The sequence below is a fragment of the Xenopus laevis genome, chromosome 1L (assembly GCF_017654675.1).
Source record: "Xenopus laevis strain J_2021 chromosome 1L, Xenopus_laevis_v10.1, whole genome shotgun sequence".
NCBI classification, from domain to species: Eukaryota; Metazoa; Chordata; class Amphibia; order Anura; family Pipidae; genus Xenopus; species Xenopus laevis.
The window spans coordinates 155,988,797-156,009,383 of record NC_054371.1 but is presented as its reverse complement, the minus strand read 5'-3'; the positions used below and the strand labels follow the sequence as shown (position 1 = coordinate 156,009,383).

The 20,587-nt window shown below is 38.3% G+C and overlaps 1 protein-coding gene and 1 long non-coding RNA gene across 3 annotated transcripts in view; one reads left to right on the top strand and one right to left on the bottom strand.

Moving 5' to 3' along the window:
- Positions 1-20,587, bottom strand: part of smtn.L (smoothelin L homeolog) — an 82,162-nt gene that overhangs the window by 3,816 nt on the left and 57,759 nt on the right. Inside the window, 9 exon segments of one of the 2 annotated variants that reach the window (NM_001090120.1) lie at positions 1,084-1,251; positions 4,894-5,045; positions 5,853-5,976; positions 6,110-6,280; positions 6,373-6,433; positions 6,850-6,909; positions 7,445-7,609; positions 7,709-7,784; positions 9,721-9,867. In NM_001090120.1, coding sequence (NP_001083589.1) covers positions 1,107-1,251; positions 4,894-5,045; positions 5,853-5,976; positions 6,110-6,280; positions 6,373-6,433; positions 6,850-6,909; positions 7,445-7,609; positions 7,709-7,784; positions 9,721-9,867 — 1,101 coding nt within the window. In that variant the 3' untranslated portion in view covers positions 1,084-1,106. 2 annotated transcript variants of the gene reach the window in all.
- The window catches only part of LOC108715287, a 32,631-nt gene continuing 23,911 nt past the window's right edge, over positions 11,868-20,587 (top strand). The window contains exon 1 of the long non-coding RNA XR_005961729.1: positions 11,868-11,955. This is a non-coding gene — a long non-coding RNA (uncharacterized LOC108715287). The remainder of the gene's footprint in view (positions 11,956-20,587) is intronic.

Here is a 20,587-nt window from a genome sequence, read left to right as displayed (position 1 = left end):
CTCGGGAGATCCCAAAACAATTACTCAGGGGCCATAAAGCAGCTCTGTGATGATCAATATGCTGCCTTCCCCACACAGGCTAACCTGTGATTTATGGCATTAGGGTGGGCATATTAACCTGTAATTCTACATTAAATAATACATTTTAGAACGTCAAGGGGATCTATACCCAAAAACCTGTTTCCATAATTTAAGAAAATCTAATGTTACGCTACGTTCTAAAATACATTCTTTAAACCTTATTCATAAATGTAATTGCTATGGATGGCATGTTTATCCCTTTCTCTTCATTAGTCCAGACTCTAACAATGCAGCAAACGTCTGTTCTCCTCTGTTAATCAGCTGCTTCTGCTTCAATGCTTCTGGAGCCAGCAGTGCAGAAAATACAGTCCCCCAACCATTGGAAAATTTTGATTTGTGTATATTGGAAATTATTAGAATTATATTTTCTTTCCTTATGCAAAAAACACTGTTTCTGGGTTGAGATATATAGTTTCTGCCATAGAACTATACACCTTCAAAAATAGACAGAATTTTCTGCGGACAAAATGTATGCAACATTAGCCTACAGAAGCAAATCCAAAGAAGAAAATTTGGAATACACTTTTCTTAATAGAATAGGTAAAAACTGTGTTTTTATTTAAAAAGCTCAATTCATTAAAAAGGAGTACACTTGCTCCTTCTACTGAGAGAAGAAACAATTGCTTTCGGTTTACATCCCACTAAAAGTTTTCTGGCCAAGCAACATCCTTAGGGACAAAATTTGCCTGGGGCAGGATCAAAAACAGGGACTGTCCATTAAAATGGAGACCAGTGGCAACTATAGCAATGCATGCATAATAACAGTAGTTTTAGGCACTTTAGTAATAATGCAGTTCAGGTACTATTATGTAAGTGAACGGACAGATTTTACATGGTTACCATTGTATGGGGACCTAAGAGGGAAAAGATGGATTTGTAATGAGACCCCTGTGTTAAAATAAAGGTAGATTTACCAAGATCAGTCACACACATTCAGAGAATTGATCCTCTACTAGTCTTCAAATTGTGCCTTCCCTTGGAGATTATATATTTCATTCTCACCAGTGATTATATGACGTAAACTCCTAGGACTTTTTGGTTTTTACCATCCCCTTCTGCACCAGGCAGCGGTAGAACTCCTGGATGTACGTGTAAACACACTTCCAGTCCGGCTCTCGCATGCGGACCATATCCTCTGCGTCCAGCAACTGCGGACAATCTGCGTGTTTCCTATTGGCGGGTGGTGGGTAGAAAAGATGGTGGAAGGATAGAGGAGGAGGCAGTGAACACAGTCCGTGAAGGGGGGAGAGAGAGAGAGAGGGAGAGAGAGAGTGAGAGAGAGAGAAAAAAAAGGAGAGATCCATCAGTGCTTTAAACATTCTGGTGGCATAACAATGAACATACCCATGCTGTGTGTTTTTAAGATTTCAAGTGCATGAAAAGGCGGGAAATATAGAATTTATTCAGAAAACAGACCTCTGAAATATACATCGAATGTGGTTATGTTACAGGAAAAGGTTGTAGTGAAGAAACCATCCATGTGAAGTGCAACAGGACAGACAATGACACAAATCTATGGAATATGAATATCTACACAAGAAAGTATTTTGGTTGGAAGTGGCAGCCAGTCAATGGGCTGCTTTTCAATATCTGAAACTTGGGAGAAATCCTTCTAATCACAGCAGCTGCTAGAACCTCAGGTAATGGGTAATATCACTCATAATAACACCGTCTAATCACAGCCTTTTGCTCAGGGGAATACCATGAGTGAACACAGAGACCCAACTCACTCCAAGCACCAAACCGACAAACTCCATAGGCTCAAAACATGAGATGGTGCACTTGTCATTGTCCCCATTTACTAGGAGTAATACTTATCAAGGGAACCTCGCGCACAGTGTGCGATTAAGAAATTGTTTTACTTCCTTGTTTGTGTGATGAAGTCAAGTTATTTTAAGGATTCCGTTCAGCCAGGTATTTTGATTCGGCTGAATCGAATCCTACTTAAAAAGGCAGAATCCTGGATTCGGTGCATCCCTAATCAAAACTAGCATATTACAAACAGACACTTTGGGGCCGATTCATCAAGCTCGAGTGAAGGATTCGAAGTAAAAAAAACTTCGAATTTCGAAGTGTTTTTTGGGCTACTTCGACCATCGAATGGGCTACTTCGACCTTCGACTACGACTTCGAATCGAAGGATTCGAACTAAAAATCGTTCGACTATTCGATAGTCGAAGTACTGCCTCTTTAAAAAAAACTTCGACCCCCTAGTTCGGCAGCTAAAAGCTACCGAAGTCAATGTTAGCCTATGGGGAAGGTCCCCATAGGCTTGCCTACGTTTTTTTGATCGAAGATATTCCTTCGATCGTTGGATTTAAATCCTTCGAATCATTCGATTCGAAGGATTTAATCATTCGATCGAAGGAATAATCCTTCGATCGTAGCATTCGCGCTAAATCCTTCGACTTCGATATTCGAAGTATTTTAGTTCCTAGTCGAATATCGAGGGTTAATCAACCCTCGATATTCGACCCTTGATGAATCGGCCCCTATGTGTATTCATCTTATATTAGATGTGTATATTAATCCCTTAAACAATACAAAAACAAAAGAGTCATTTGGGACTTCTTATGGTTACAGTAAAGGTGGCCATACACTGAGAGATGCCAAACGAGCGGATCTCTCCCCGACATGCCCACCTTGAGGTGCTGATCCGATCGTGAGCCCTAGGGCGGATTGCAGGACTGAATCAACGAACAGATGCGGCCGCGATCCAACAGGATTTTTAGTCCCCCGACTTTCGGACAGATATCGATTGGGGAAGCGCGTTTTTTGTCACATGACTCACTGAAGCTTGTGTATTATAATAAATAAAATACCCTGTTGCAAAATATGAGGATATCAGACGTAACCTCGGAGTTCAATGACTTGTATAAATATGGTCATGGAACTCGTTGGTTACTTATAATATCCTTATATTTTACAAGAGGGGGTACTTTATTCAATATATGATGCACTATGACCATTCCACCTTATTTTGTTGGAAGTTACCTATGTTTACTTCTTCAGTTCATACCCTACACAATGATACTATTACCACTGGTCATGGTAAGGAAAGTGTTAAAGGGGGCGGGGGTTGCCTGTAGCTTTCAGGTGTTTCTCATTAAAGTGAATAGGAACCACAGGAGGAAGTCTATGACACTCATAGGGTCATGGTACATTTTGTTGCCTGCTCACACAAGATGTGACAAAACACTTGAATATTCAACTGCACTTTCCAGTAATGCAATAGTTTCACTTTATGGTGTTACCTGACCCTTAAAGCTTCATAAACAGCAAAATGTTCTAAGGTAAATGGTTACAGAATATTTTCCCCAGAAATTTAGATTATTGCTCTCCATCATACAAACTAAATTTGGTGGGTAATTGTCACAGGCACACAAAATATCAAACCATTTACACAAACCAAACACTGGCTTTTAGTCAAGTGTTCACATATAAGGTAGCCCTAAGAGTGTCTTATGTATGTCCATCTTTATCCAAGGGCAGAAACTCTAATATTGGCCCATGTAGGACTGCTCTAATTAGACTGAAACGACTTCCTCTTTACACACACAAATCATAAAACCCACTATAAATGCACATAAACACACAAATAGACCTGCATGTGTACATATAAAATGTAAGCTTAGCATGATGGGCTTGCTGAATCCATCCCATTGGTTTAACACCAGATTCCCTTCCTTTCTTCAAGAGCCTTTAATGCAACAGTAACATAAAAAAATGAAAGTGTTTTTTTATGCAGTGTTGCCCTGCACTGGTAAAACTGCTGGGTTTGCTTCAGTAACACTACTATTGTTTATATAAATAAGCTGCTGTGTAGCAATGGGGCAGCTATTCAAAGAAGAAAAGGCTCAGGATAGACGGCAGATAGCAGATACGCTCTGTAGAACATAATGGTGTTATCTGTTATCCACTATTTAACCTGTGCCATATAGCCTTTTTTCAATTTCCGCCATTGCTACACAGCAGCTTGTGTATATAAAATATAGTAGTGTTTCTAAAGCACACATCAGTTATACCAGTGCAAAGCAACAGTACATGATATTTTCATTACTTTAAAACACTTTCATATTTTGGCGTTACCGTTCCTTTAAAGGGCCGATTTTAATGCGAGTTTAGATTTTGATAAATATAAACTCACACACGTTCTATTCATTCCTATGGGGTTTTTAGATACATCTTTATCAATGGGTGAGAGTTAGAACCCACCTTTTGATAAATATGCTTCCAAAAACCCCATAGGAATGAATAGAATGTGGGGGAGTTTATATATTAAATCTAAATTCATATTTTGCTAAATCTGCCCCTAATTGTGTCGCCTTACATATTTATTCCTATGTGGATTTTGAAGGTTTATCTCCATAAAACTAATAATAATTTCAGTAGTACTGGTTTCAGTTCAAATCTGGTTTAGTAGTATTATATGCTCTACACATGCCCATTCATATTTATTCAGGACAAAAAAAAAATTCTTATTTCTTAGTATGATATATTGCTTGACTTATACGAAAGAGACCCTGAACCATTTGGAATGCTGCTTCTCTGCATGTTTGACTTTTGAAGTTGTAATATTTTCCAAAGACATGAAAAGAACAGCTGGGTTAAACAATATGGCAGCTGCTGCTCATATCTAAGAGCCAACATGCAGTGAATCATATATATTCCAGACAGAAGGGAAAAATACGAATTTTTAACAGTCTTAAATATAAACAAATGGAAGATAATCTTACTAACAAATACAGCGCCAGGCAGTCATACATCAAACACAATTTATGTAGAATGTGATCCACCAAACCCCATACATACTCTGCAGCTGAGAAGGCCAGGTCAAAATTTTTCCTTCTGTTCTGTGGGTTCAGTTGGTTGTAGTCAAATGCCTCAGGAAAGAAATTATGGACAAGTGCACAGAATGCCATTCCATCACTCCAGCTGGAGGAAAAGTTGTGGATGTTCACATGCTGAAAGAGCAGAAACACTCAGATAAAGGCAAATATCCCCAATAGGTTGTGTCCAAATGCGAACCAGGTATTAATGGATTAAGTAAAATATACATTTTACTAGATGGTTAGTAAAACTTACAAAAAACAAATCTTGAAAAAAATTCCTTTATTGTCATATTCTTTGTCCATTAATGGATATTTTGACAGCAGTCTCCCATAATCATTCCTTCCAAGATTTAATAACTAAATTACTTGTATATACAAATTGCTATAATAAGGTTTAATATGGAAAAGGCACAACGTTTACCTAGTTGCAGTAACCCAAAGAAAGCAGATGCTTGATTTTAAAAGGTAACTTAGGGAATACTTCCTGCTGATTAGATCAATAGCCAACATTGCATTTTTTATTACATATCCCCCTAAAAATGTCATAGCCCGACTACCCTGGAAGGGTGAATTTTCCCAAAAGTGTGCTGTAGATTTAAAGGTGCATCACCTTCCAAACACTTCAACATTAGAAAGATGGCCACAAATAAAATAACACAGCAATAAAAATCTCTTCATTCCTGGTGTTTGGAAGATGAACCCTTTCAAGGTTATGGCACAAACTGACTACCTGTGGTGGCAATCACAATGCTACTACCTTACCACAAGTCTTCCTGATGTACTTGTATGGGAATTGCAAAATGGATTTTCTACTCCCATGCACAATGAATGCAAAACCTTATCTTATTTAATTTACCATGAATTTGGTGGAGGTGAAGTTACTGCAATGCATTCTGTACAGATGTCTAAGGGAAGCAGGCACCTCGGAAGGCAACTCACCTCATACCCGCGTGTCTTGGCTTTGCACCAGTCTAAGAGCATTTGCTTTATGCTGTTTGCATTAGGCACACCAAATGCAGCTGAACGTGGTGTTGCAACCTTGGCAAAGGCTGGGCTAGCTGAGCTGTGGAAAAAAAAAAACAGATGATATAAGAAAAAGGGTAGGCACATGCTATTCCGCTGACCCTCACATCTAGTTAAAAAAAATCTTCCCTACATGATGTTTCACTACAAGCATTAAGAGAAATCTTTCTCACCCTCCACTTTCTTTTTCCAACTTCTCAATCATGGCCTTGCGTGCCTGCGTTGCTGGCGTTTTAGGGAGGCTTTGAGCCTGCATGAGCTCCTTTTTCCTTTCTGCCTGACGCCGCTCCATTGCAGTCATACTGTTGGCTCTGGATAGCCCCTCATCCTCACGGTCAAAGATGCTAAGGGAAGACATGTTACAATACAATGAGCATATAAAGCAATGAGATAAGTTGGCGAGAAGAATGGCTATTTTCTATTTTAAAGAAATTACCTGCCAACTTTCTTGGAAGTGGCACTAAATGATGATTTAGTCTGTACAATGGTGCCGCCATCTAAAGAGATGAAAAAACTATGATTATTATATTTACTACATTCACATTATGGCATACGGTTTGGGGCCAAATAAGCTGCTGATCTTTGAGAGTTTAGTGTAAAGCTTAAACTCTATAATTAATGGTACAAATCAATACACTATTCCTGCCACCACTTCATTCCTACCATGCAAATCCATATACTGATTACTATCTTTGTGTTGCTAGTAGATGACTTGCCTTCCACACTGGCACGGTCTCATCAAAAAACATTACTCTTAAAGAGACGCTAATGGTGCCTGATTGCTACATTATTAGCCGACTTTTTGGCCTGACTATAAAACGTGTGGGTCTGTTCTCATATGACATATAAATCCCATTCTTGTGCTTTGTTGGGTTTCCAAGGATCATGCATACTGGCATCTCTGGTTACTCACTCTCTGATCGTTTCATGTAACTAGCCTCCACTGTTGTGCTAGAGGTTTTGCTGCCATCATCTGAAAAAGATATATTTATATAAGACAACAGTTCTTTGGAGAAGTGTTACGTTAATGCTACAGACATATCATAGAACCAGCTCCCAAGCTTGAACTTATCTGTTTGAGAATATATAAAGTATAAACCATCAACAAGCTACATGTTTTCCCTCAGAATCATTAGACGTGGGCATCGACAACGTAGTAACTGAAACACCAGCCTCCAAATACAAGCTTCTTAATTTATTTATTTTTTTGCTTTACTCAAAGCACATTGGTAACTTTACAAAAAATGGCTTAAGGATAAATGCAGTTTGAACTATGCAAATCTGCAGCTATGTGTCAATTCCATTACACAGGTTTAATATCAAATATTTGACCATCATGTGCACTGTAACTACATTATGTCAATTTGTAATTAACTGACTTGTTGACGGTAGCCTTTTGATCCCTGGCTTCCAATTTGGGAAAACAAAAACTAAATAACATGTTTCCCAAGTCTAATCAAATTGACTCCTTGTTTGGTTTTACACACAAATAAAAATATTTCCCTTACTGGACTGCACAAGCCTCTGTGTTTTGCTGACAGTGCTGATGGCAGAGCCACGGTTGGTTGTCTCACTCTGTCGGACGTTGGTTTCTGTGCTTCGTGCCAGCTTTGATTCTCTCTCTTTGTTCTTTAACTCTTGTAAGCGCTGATCTCTCTCCTTCTCTCGTTGCTCTAGGAAATTGCACGTGACCATCAAAGAATATTAGATTTCCTTGTTTATAGTAATTCTAATTTATTGTAGTGTGATCCCAGAAATGCATCAATGAATACCTCTCTTTCTCTGTCGCAGATCCCTCATTGCGGCCCTGATTAGCTTCCTCTCCTCAAAGTCTGTGGTTTTATCCAGCTGCAAAGAGATATTGGCATAATCCCAATTAGAGACCTGTCCTGCAAAACACCTTAAAGGGATACTGTCATGGAAAACATGTTTTTTTCAAAACTCATTAGTTAATAGTGCTGCTCCAATAGAATACTACATTGAGTAGGAGAAACAACAGCCTATCAGAAAGCAGTTCTATCTAGCTGGCTGTAAGCACATGACCAGGCAAAATGACCTGGGATGGCTGCCTACACACCAATATTACAAATAAAAAAAGAACACTTGCTGGTTTGGGAATGAAATTTTACATGGTAGAATGAATTATTTGCGGTCTAAACAGTGTATTTTAGAAATAAAATACTACACCATAAAAATCATGACAGAATCCCTTTAAGCAAAGAACTGTGCTTGAACGCATTCAACCTTGGCATCTGGTTGAAGTGGTTATACTTGAGGGTTTACCCAGATTATTTAATTAAGAGAAGAATTAAAATCAGATAAATCTTAAATTACAGCACAATTAAAGCTAGTGAAATGTTACATTATATTTATTCTGCACTTAAAGGAATGGTTCAGTATAAAAATAAAAACTGTGCAAAATAAAAAATGTTTCTAATATAGTTAGTTAGCTAAAAATGCTGGAGTGATTGGATGTCTAACATAATAGCTAGAACACTACTTCCTGCTTTTCAGCTCTCTTGGTTTCCACTGATTGGTTACCAGACAGTAACCAATCAATGACTTGAGGGGGGGGCACATGGGTCATATCTGTTGCTTTTGAATCTGAGCTGCATGCGAAGGATCAATTGCAAACTCACTGAACAGTAATGTCCCATGTGGCCCCCCTTAAAGGCACTGACTAATTCAGTTAGAGAGCTGAAAACAGAAAGTTGGGTTCTGTTCTATTATGTCCGACATCCAGTCACTCCAGCCTTTATACATTACATTTTTGGCTAACTAACTATATTAGAAACATTTATTATTTTACACAGCATATCTATTTTCTTAGTTTTTATTTTTACACTGAAATGTAAATGGTCAAAGAAGTTTCTATACCTGTATTCAGAAATTAGAGTGGGCACGGTCACTTCAACTTATATTCATCTTATCTTAAAGAGATACTGACACTAGAAAATAACCTTTTTATATCCATCATAACATTATCTTTGAATGCTATTTATAATTTTGCCATAAAAGTATTTGCCTGATGCTTTTACATTGCCTTTCTTACCCCAAATGTTCCTCTATGAGGGGGCTGCCATATTTGTGCAGCAGTAATTGGTTAGCAGTAGAAACTCCAACTGACAGACTGAGATGGGACAGTCAGGTTGGCAAACAGTCAGGTTTAGGAACTTCAAGTAATAATTAGTTACAAAAGCAGAACGATCAGCAAAAAATGATCAATGTGACCTATAGGTAACTTTTAATGTAGATTCATATTTTAAAAAGAAACTTTTTAATGTCAGTATCACTAAGTGAATTGTTCATAATGGTCACACAGGTTCTGTACTTTATACCTCATAAATTACAATATAAGATACAGAGATTGGGCATTCTACATGAGGGTCTCATTATTTCTGCTTATCCACACTTTCATTACGAACATTGCATTGGTTCTAGTGCAATGATTAAGTCCACCTTTAGGGGATAACATTTGGGTATGCATCACAGTTTAATCTAGGAAAAAATAAATAAAAACCACGGTTATCTGCATATTACTGCAATCAAGGTAAAGCAGTAAAAGATGCAATAGTGTGAGGGCGTGCATGGGTTGATATTTTCATGACCTGGGCAGACAAGGGTGTGGAAGTGCATGCATATGAAATGGTTTGTTATTGGGGTCCCATTCTACTGGTTATCAAGACCTGCCACAGAGGTGACCAATGGGCTATTCCCCCAGTATCCAAAACTAACCTTCTTCCTGTTTTGGTGACACACATTGCATTCATTTCCTGTGTCTTACCATTTTATCCAGAACCTCCTCTTCCTCTATAGCACTCAGATCCTCTGTTGTTAGCTTGCCCTTGCTCTCTGGTTCTGTCTTCTCTGTTGTGCTGGGTAGAAACCCCTCCACCGACTCTGGAGTTTGCTGGGGAGTTTCAGGCTCAACCTGCAGGAATAAATGAATTACAATCAGTACAATAAACGTACCTGTACAATACACTATTCGTGTAAAGCACCAGCACCACCACTTGCCACTTAACAATGGCTGAGACCCAAATATCATGTGGGTACAACACGCACTTCAGATAGCTTAGTCACATAGCTCAATAAAAGAATTACTATTATAGCAACAAATCCACTTCTGAAACAGTTAATATGAATTCCTCAGCAACCAGAGTTGTGACCTGTACTTCACAAAGATAGAGGGCATAGTGTATGACTTGTTTTTTTTTCACATTTTCACACGTGTTTCAGCCAAAGTGGGAAAATATCCTCCTTTTAATGCACAAGATGCCAGAGCAGGCACATTTTTAATAGCACAATCACTGTAGAGAACATATTTCATCATTTAAACATGCACCGTTAATAACATTAGGCTGCAATAATGCTCAATACAAAATGTTTCTTAACTTTCCTAATGTCATATAATGATCTGATATTTTTTTTTTCAGTTGCAAAGCAATGTGTAACAGGAGTATGTGACAGGATTAGTAAGCATCAGATGCTGCCCTCTAACTTTACTTTCTGGCCTTGAACCAATGGCTATATTGGGACACAATAAGTACTGAACTTTGGCAACCACAGTCAACAGAATGGGAGTCCAAGAACATACACATGGCGTAACCCCTTCCCTGCCAGAGAATATAGTCACTTTAGTTACTGTTCTTGCTAAAGAGGATATCCATTTTTGAAGTGATTTCATTAACAGTTTGGCTATATACTCTTTAGAAAGAATTCCACAAAGAACCGCACAATAAAATGTGACTTTATTCATCAGAACATGTTGGAGTGAGGTTATTTGTCGAATTCTATGATAACAAATTTTGATCCAGCACCCACCATCAAATGAACAGATCCAGATCAGAGTGCGGCTGCTTAATATATATATATATATATATATATATATATATATATATATATATATACACATATATATATATATACACATATATATACATACACACACATATATACATACACACACATATATACATACATATACACACACACTGTATGTATATATATATATGTATATATATATATATATATATATATATATATATATATATATATATATATATATATATATAGATGTAATTTTGTTCATATATATATATATATATATATATATATATATATATATATATATATATATAACAACCAAAGGGGTCGGTGCACACAGAGCACAAAATGGATGCCTAGGTGCTGGAGCAATTAAACATAAAATGGAGATAACAAGAAGAGCCCGCACACACAGGACTTGAGTGAAGAAAAATTATTTTCGTTTATTCAACGTTTCGGCCCAGTCACATGAGCCGTCTTCATATATATATATATATATATAGATGTAATTTTGTTCATATATATATATATATATATATATATATATATATATATATATATATATATATATATATATATATATATATATATATATATATATATATATATATATATATATATATATATATATATCTCATTTCAGCAATACAGTAAGTGTGGGGTACCGTGGCATACAATCTTTTTAGGCACTTACAAGGCTGTTGCTTCTAGAAAGGTGCACAGAAGAGGATCTCCGGGTGCTAGAAAACCTTGGTGCATGTGGCACAGAGCCATTGCTTTGCTCTGATCCAAGGAACTTAGTCAGTTCCTCCACCTGTTGTGCCAGTCTCTCCTGTTCCAAGCGAAGATGCAGGTTCTCCTCCTTTAGATCATTGACAGCTGCACTCAGTGGATCTACCAGCAAAGATATCTCCCGAAGCTGCTGTGTCACTTGCTTTTGGAAGAGTTTCAGCTCGTGCATAGCTTCCTGTGCTGGCTCTGTGTGCTGGTTATCCAGCTCCTCAATGCCAGCGCTAGGCATAGTTAAAAGCAGCACAATGCATGCAAGGTTGTAGTGTTCAGGAGCAGGGCACAGAGGCAAGTGAGTGTGCTGATTGAAGGAGAGCTGTTATGGCAGATTGAAACAGCTGATCTGACCAAGGGCATGGCGTTAGCCCCCTTTCCTGATCCCCTTTCTAATCCCAATGCAGAGGTATGTTTACAGATATGAGCTATATATATATTTATGTAACATCCTACCACAGAAACAAAGGGAAGAGAGATTGGGACACAGCAGGTGGCAGGAAGCTGCCTATTCCTGGAGCTGAACTAGTAGACACAGACTTCCAAAAAGTACAATTGGCCTTTATTAACCTCTTTGCTCCCAGCCTGTCAGGTTATTAGGTTTTCTTTTTTTTCTTTAAGTATACACAAACATTTTTTTATAAAAGCTTATTTTTTATATCTATCTATCTATCTATCTATCTATCTCTATATCTATATACACATCTATCTATCTTTCTATCTATCTATATATAAACACACACACCTTCTGCTAATTTGCAAGCTAAGACTTGTTATAAAAGAATTTTTTAAAGTCTTTGCAAACACCGAATGACTGTACCGCAAAATTACAAACCCAGGTATAACGTCTATTATAATGCAAAGAAATTACCATATTTATTACAGTTGAAAATACAATGATACCATGTTTCATCCAGCCTTCTGCAGAGTTTATATTTGTTAGCACAGGTAAACCTTCTGCAAAGGCAAGTGTGCATAATTTAAAAAAATATATATATCATGTGATATTCAGCAGGTAAGGGCATCACTCTTTGGACAGGAGACCAATAAGAGAAGAAAGCCTATAATTCAATCTATGATTGTGTTAACAATATTTAGTCAATGATAATTACGCTGGAAAGTCACAAGAGAATATAAGGAATGAATACATAAGGTCAATGTTTATATAAATGAGGCAATATGATCAATCCAGCTTTTCATATGTATTGTAAAGCCAGACTTAATTGTTTTCCTTCCCTATTCCAACATGTTCATGTTAGATACAACCTAGTATATAGGAGATATAAAAAAAATTGTTCATAGTTTTCCTTAATAGCTACTCAAACCAAGGAGGAAAATCCGATCTGCCAGGCCTCTTTTGAAATGGTGCCAAGTTTGGTGACTAGAATTTACGGGCCTGTTTCTTAACCTTGGGTTTCCAGATGTTGCTGGCCTACAACTACTAGAGTTCTTGAATATATAATCGAGGGCTAAAGCATGCTGGAAGTTGCAGCCAGCAATGATATAGCTCTGAAGATATGATAAACCTCAGAAGTGTTAAATAGTGACAGAATTCTCACCCACAATATTTGTAAATTTATATAGCGTTTGCATATTCCTCAGCACTTTTCAGAATACATAATTCACGTCAGTCCCTGTCCCAGAGGAGCTTACCCTGTAAGGTCCCTATCACCTTCATACATGCTGGTCAATTTTATAAGGAAGCTGCAGTGCTGCTAATGTCAACATTTCAAGGATCTTACACTAAACCTTGAGAAAATGTCCCTGTGCTTTGACATGTACAGCTCAATCTTAGTTATAAAGGAAAACAAGACTGGTGTATTTTCACAAGAGATTAGCAAAAGAGCAACTACAAAGGAAATTTTCATTCAAAGCTAAAATTAAGTTTTACTTTGCTATATCTAGTATAGGTCGATCTAAAAACAACTGGACTTGCTGAGTAATCAATGAAGACATTTCACTACTCATCCGAGCAGCTTCTTCGGTTCAACTGACTGGTGTGGGAAGTTTTCGGCATATAAACTCTTCCACTAATCCATTTACAATGGCACATTGTAACTCTTCAAAGAGGTGACATCTGAAGAAACTCACAGAGGTGTTGATTCTGTGTAGTTGTGATAGGATTATCCAATGTGTCATGCAACTCCTAGATACAGGTGTTACTTGTGAGAGTTACATGAATGGATGTGTGAAGTGTTCTGAATCCGCCGGGGTACAGATGTTAGAACAGCATTGTATGTAGCAGACAGGTGGTGTCGAAGGCCCCCACCTCTGTTCAGAGATGGTCTCTCCACCTTGACATGAATCGCCTCTTTCACGCCTCATTCAAACCAGCGGTCTTCTTTATCCAAGATTTGGACCTTGCTGTCTTCAAAGGAGTGTCCCTTGTCTTTTAAGTGTAGAAAGACAGCTGAGTTTTGCCCTGTAGAGTTCTCCCTCCTGTGCTGAGCCATTCGCTTGGAGAGCAGTTGTTTTGTCTCCCCAATGTATAGATCTGTGCACTCCTCGTTACACTGGACTCCGTATACCACATTGCTTTGTTTTTCTTTTGGTGTTGGATCCTTTGGGTGTACCAGTTTTTGTCTCAGTGTGTTGCTAGGTTTGAAAAACACAGGGACATGGTGGTCTCTGACACTCCAGCTACATATGGGATGACTATGTTTCGCCTGCTATGTGTCTCCAGGAGGTTATTTCTATTGGTGTTCCTGTTGGGCTTGGTTGCTGCTGTTTTGAAAAGACCCAGTCTGGGTAGCCACATGCTTTCAAAGCTCCTCTGAGATGTTTTTGCTCTTTGTCTTTGGACTCTGTATCAGTTGCCACACATTCCACCCGGTGGTGCAGGGTCCGAATGACACCCAGTTTGTGTTCCAGTGGATGGTGGGAATCAAACAACAGATATTGATCCGTATGAGTGGGTTTCCTGTATACTTCCGTCTTCAAGTTACCCCCCTCTTGGATACAGATCAAACAGTCCAAAAAAGCAAGTTTGTTCTCGTGGACATCTTCCCTTGTGAACTTGATGTTATTGTCCACTGAGTTAATGTGTTCTGTAAAGGCCGCCACTTCATTGGATCTGATTTTAACCCAAGTATCATCCACATACCTGAACCAGTGAGTCGGTGTGGTTCCCTAGAATGCAAGTAAGGCCCTCCTTTCCACCTCCTCCATGTACAAGTTTGCTACAATGGGAGAGACTGGAGAACCCATTGCACAGCCATGTTTCGGTCTATAAAAAAGGTTCTTGTACTTGAAGTATGTGTTAAGGCACAAATCTAGCAACACACAAACTTGGTTGGGACTGAGCTTCGTTCTGCTGCTGAGGGTGTTATCATGTTGCAGTCGATTTCTTACAGTCTCAATTGCCTCTGTAGTAGGTATACATGTGAACAATGAAGTGACATCATATGACACCATTGTTTCTTCTGCCTCTAGTGTAACACGGTGAATCTTGGTTACAAACTCTTTGGCATTCTGGATATGATGCACTGTATTGCCTACCAACGGGGCTAAGATGTTAGCCAAGAATTTTGCAATGCTGTATGTCACTGAATTTATGCTGCCGACAATGGGTTTTAGTGGGGCTCCTTCTTTGTGTATCTTGGGGAGTCCGTATAAGCATGGTGTGGCTTCCCTGGGATACAGACAATGGTATAAAATTCGAACAATGGTATAAAATTCGAACAATGGTGGGGGCCTTCGACACCACCTGTCTGCTACATACAATGCTGTTCTAACATCTGTACCCCGGCGGATTCAGAACACTTCACACATCCATTCATGTAACTCTCACAAGTAACACCTGTATCTAGGAGTTGCATGACATATTGGATAATCCTATCACAACTACACAGAATCAACACCTCTGTGAGTTTCTTCAGATGTCACCTCTTTGAAGAGTTACAATGTGCCATTGTAAATGGATTAGTGGAAGAGTTTATATGCCGAGAACTTCCCACACCAGTCAGTTGAACCGAAGAAGCTGCTCGGATGAGTAGTGAAACGTCTTCATTGATTACTCAGCAAGTCCAGTTGTTTTTAGATCGACCTATACTAGATATACTATGACCTGGATGTATAAAAATCTTCATAGTCTTACTTTGCTATAGTGCTCTATTTTTGCAGTTGAGGTTGATTTTCCAATTTTATTTCAAAGATATTATTTACATACTAATATAAATGCTGTGTTAGTTTGAGGGTTAAGTAAATGTACAGGTTCCATCTCCAGTAAATTGCCACTCTGCTTATTCTGCTGTCTAGCATTTGAGAAATTGTGTTAACAGCTTCAGCCCTGCACAGTTTTCCATGTCCCTTACTTGCTAAATACAGACTCCTCCCAGGAAACTGTCATAGACCTGATGGTTTCACTCACATACAGCATTTAAAGAGTTAAGTGTGCAAGTGCATTGGGTCCATGAGAAGTTATGAGACCAGCTATGTTGTGTCAGAAGCAGCTGCCTCCCTCCAGCTTTTAACACATCTCCAAAATCTCATAAGGACAGACCGAGAAATACGCGTGGAGGTCTATTCAATGAACCCTTGGGCCAAATGCATAGCAGCACTGAATAAAAGCTTCTGAAATTTTGGTATTAGTCTCAAACCACTAATAACTTTGCAATGACTAACACAATTCATTGTAAAATCAGGGTACTCTAAACAAGTTCATTTTCATCCTATATTTATAAACATTGCCTAAGAAATGTAAAATATTAAATTTTTCAACTTTTTATTCTGAGGAAGTAATCATACCATGCAACAGGACTGATAAATGACTTACTTAAAGGGAAAAACAGTTTGCAACAATCAGGCACAGAACCATTCATAAAGAAATCTAAACCACAAATGGCAGCTTATACTATAGGTCAGGGCTATCCAGCTGGAGGTCAATGAGTCAGCACAGTCAAATGTGCTGGGAATGTACTACAATTACCCATTTTCTGAGTAGGTTAATGAGCCAGATTGCTACAGTATATTTGGCAATACATGTGTTGATGGAAAGAAACTGGGAAAACTCTCGGGGGACATAGTAGCTGGCTGTATTTTCTGGCTTTCTATAGATGCTGTACTGCCATCAGACAGTAACCCCCAGTGCTCACCTCACCACTGTCTCCTCCACATGTTGAATCAGATATCTGCGCTGTAGCAGGGACACTATTTGGTGCACTATCCTCTTCGCATGAGCATAGCTGCATGTCCTGCTCCATTTCCTCCATTTGACAATCACTCCTTAATTGCTTCTCATTAAAGTTCAGATGAACGGATACTGATGACTAGCCCTAGAAAAGCCTCCCAGCAAAAAAAATAAAAAAATCCCACGAAATGCCGCTTTCAGGAATTGTAGTACAGCAAAAGGAGACCTTTTCTTCTGCGGAAGTAGTGCAGTCCCTAAGATTGCTTGAAAAGTGCTCCTCAGTACATCTGATAAATTAGGGTTAGAACAGAAGCAGGTTTGTATGAACTGATCCCAGAGAGGAGGTAGCAGTTCTTAGAAACACAGGTTTCATAGAGAGTATCTCATTGCTAAAAATAGCTGAACATAAGGAGCCATCAGTAAAAAGCTATTGTTTCAGTGGTAGGAATAAGCGCATATAGTGTACTTACCATCATATAAATGGTTGACACATGCTACTCCTGCTAGGGGTGTTTTCTGTTATGTATTTAAAGTTCTAGGAATAGACAGGAGGAAAGGACAGTACATCTCAGTGATATTTTAGCACTAATCCTAGATAAGGAGTTGTGTTTCCTCGTCCTACCATGGTAGAGTTTAGATCGGTCTGAAGTAAAGGGCAACGCAGGGGCGGAGGAATAATAAGTACCTACTAATACTGCACTCAAGAAAATATGGCAGTAAGAAATAGCTAAGCACTGAGTGTAACTCCAGCTTTGGATATCTCAGTCATTAGTAACTTTCCATTCTAAACACAAGCAGCCAGGCACATTGCACTAAGAGAGTTTTGCAGAAGTGCAGAGAGAACCATGCGACCACCTCACATTAACATGAAATCTAGGTCTTCTGTGGTGCTATAAAATAGATAGCCAATGCCGGATTCGGTTTGGGATCCAGCCATATCTAAGATTTTTTTGCAATGGCCAAGCAGAACCACATCAGAATGTTTAAAATCATGTGACTTTAGACCACGTCTTTGTAGAACAGTTAGGGGGTTATTTACCAAACTCTGATTCCAAAAATGAAGAAAAAAAATTTGTGATTTTTTTAAATCTGACTTTTACAAAATCCCAAATTTTTCGGAATTTACCAAGGATGGAAAAAATCTAAATCTAAAAATCTGGCATCTCAGACCTGTCGAGGTTGCATATAAGTCAATGGGAGAAGTCCCAATGATTTTATGATGTGTGCTGGGTTTCGTGCAATGCCCCAAAGTTTTCTGAGTTTTTGGGTGAAAATTCAGCAAAGTTTGTGAAAATCGGATGAAAAAAAAAATCAGGAAAATCAGATTTTTTTCCCCGCAAACCAAATTTTTGGTAAAATGTAATAATATATAAGCGTAAAAAACGTGAGCAGATTTGTTTGGAGTTTGTAGCAGAAAACATTGAGATAAATTCAGACTTTGATATATAACCCCCTTAGTATTCATCCAATTATGAAGAAAACGGATTTGGTGGATATCTACCAAATATAATGCAGAGCTATTCCAGCAACAAAACAGACAAGTTGAAAAACAGAACAGTGGAGAATTGTTAGGCATTAATGTTCTCAACAATAGAAAACTGTTCTAATTTCCAACTATATTCAATAATTGGGTGTGGAGCAACCCCTCCCCCCATGTCTGCAAATTATTGGGGACCTCTGAACTACAGTGTTGCGAAATATGCTGGCCCTATATAAATAAATGTTAATAATAACTGATGGGACTGCCAAAGAGAGCAGCTGATTCTACTCTTGACATGAGGGGTTATCTGTTTATTTTATGTCCTCTAAGATGTACACTCCAACAATTTTTTTTTTTGCCCACTGTAAACAATTAATTGTGGTGTCCACAGAAAATGTTTCTGTGTTAAGTGGTCTGAATAAGTATTAACGTGTTGTGTCATCACGCACAGTTATTTATAGGTGTGCATGAAAGATCTGTTTATTATTAGTCTTCTTCAAATATGTCCTCCAAGCTGTGTACTGACATACAAATTTAGTGGCCACCATTATCCATTAACCCTTTACCTGCCAGCCATTTTGTCCTAGATGCGAACATCTACTGCCAAGCAGTTTTTAGATATTTTGCACTCTTTCACTTTAAGGGCCTTTCCTGGGGCGGTCTTTTAGTTTACCCAGCAAAACAATATATTGTTTTTTTCAGGACAACCTGAACTTTCAAAATATGCAGGAATTTTGGTGTAATTCTACTTCTGTAAAAAAATATTGGCTTCTAAGTGTCTAATAAAATGAAAAAAATCATGTTTCACAAAGAACAATCACATATATCAGAAACATCATTTACTTTATGTATGAGAACACAGCCTATTTGGAAAGGTCTATGTCTCCTGAACGCGGCAATACCAAATATATATAGTTTTATGGAGATTTCTCACTTGTATAGATCAAAATCTAAAAGCAGTACACAACCAAATTTCCAAAGCTCCGTTCCCCAAATGGCATACTTCTGCTTTCAAGGCCAAACATTCCACTAACAGTAGGTTTACCCTAGAAAACTACCCATTATTAGAAAGAACAGATTCTGGTGAATCAAAAATGGGTAAATATATCGTTGTACTCCAAACTACCAAGTTGCAATTGTTTCCTAAAGTTATAATGTTTTATAGAAATTGGTGAATTTTTTGAAAAATTACCTCAAAGCTTCCAATCTACAGAATCATATCTCCCACAAATCATTAGGTATCAATGTAAAACACCCCAAATATGAAAGCCTGGGGTCCGCTGAACAATTTGATGCCCAATATATATAGGTGTACCCAAACATGTGGCATATAGGGGCCCTAAAATATAGACACCTCATTTCAGCTATCAGTTCTGTAATTCCAGATACTGCAAAATCAACACATTTGCATCGTTTTGGGGGGGGTAAAAGTAGAAAAAAGTAAGTTCACCCCAGAAAACCGTATATTTTCGGAAAGTACACATTCCCACGAATCTAAATTGGGTATGCATGTCTTTGTACTACAAAGTACCAAGCTGCAAATCATTCCTAAATGTGGTGATTTCGGTGACATTTCCAAAAATCACCTCAAAATTTCTACCCTGCAGCATCGTATTACCCACATACTTTTAGGTATCAAGAGAAATCACCCCAAATATGAAAGCCTAGGGTCCTCTGAACACTTTGATGCCCAATATGTATAGGTGTACTCAAGCACGTGGCATACAGGGGCCCCAAAAGGAAGACCCCCATATGGTCTGTCATTTCAGGTACAGCAAAATCAACACATTTACATCGTTTTGGGGGGGGTCAAAAGTAGAAAAAAGTAAGTTCACCCCAGAAATCCATATATTTTCGGAAAGTACACATTCCCACGAATCTAAATTGGGTATGCATGTCTTTGTACTCCACAATAACAAGCAGCAAACCATTCCTAAATATGGTGATTTTGGCGACATTTCCAAAAATCACCTCAAAATTTCTACCCTGCAGCATCGTATTGCCCACATACTTTTAGGTATCAAGAGAAATCACCCCAAATATGAAAGCCTAGGGTCCTCTGAACAGTTTGATGCCCAATATGTATAGGTGTACCCACGCACGTTGCATATAGGGGCCCCAAAAGGAAGACCCCCATATGGTCTGTCATTTCAGACACTGCAAAATCAAGCCATTTACATCGTTTTGGGGGGGTAAAAGTAGAAAAGGGTAAGTTCACCCCAGAAAACCATATATTTTCGGAAAGTACACATTCCCACGAATCTAAATTGGGTATGCATGTCTTTGTACTCCAAAGTACCAAGCCGCAAACCATTCCTAAATTTGGTGATTTTGGCGACATTTCCAAAAATCACCTCAAAATTTCTACCCTGCAGCATCGTATTACCCACATACTTTTAGGTATCAAGATAAATCGCCCCAAATATGAAAGCC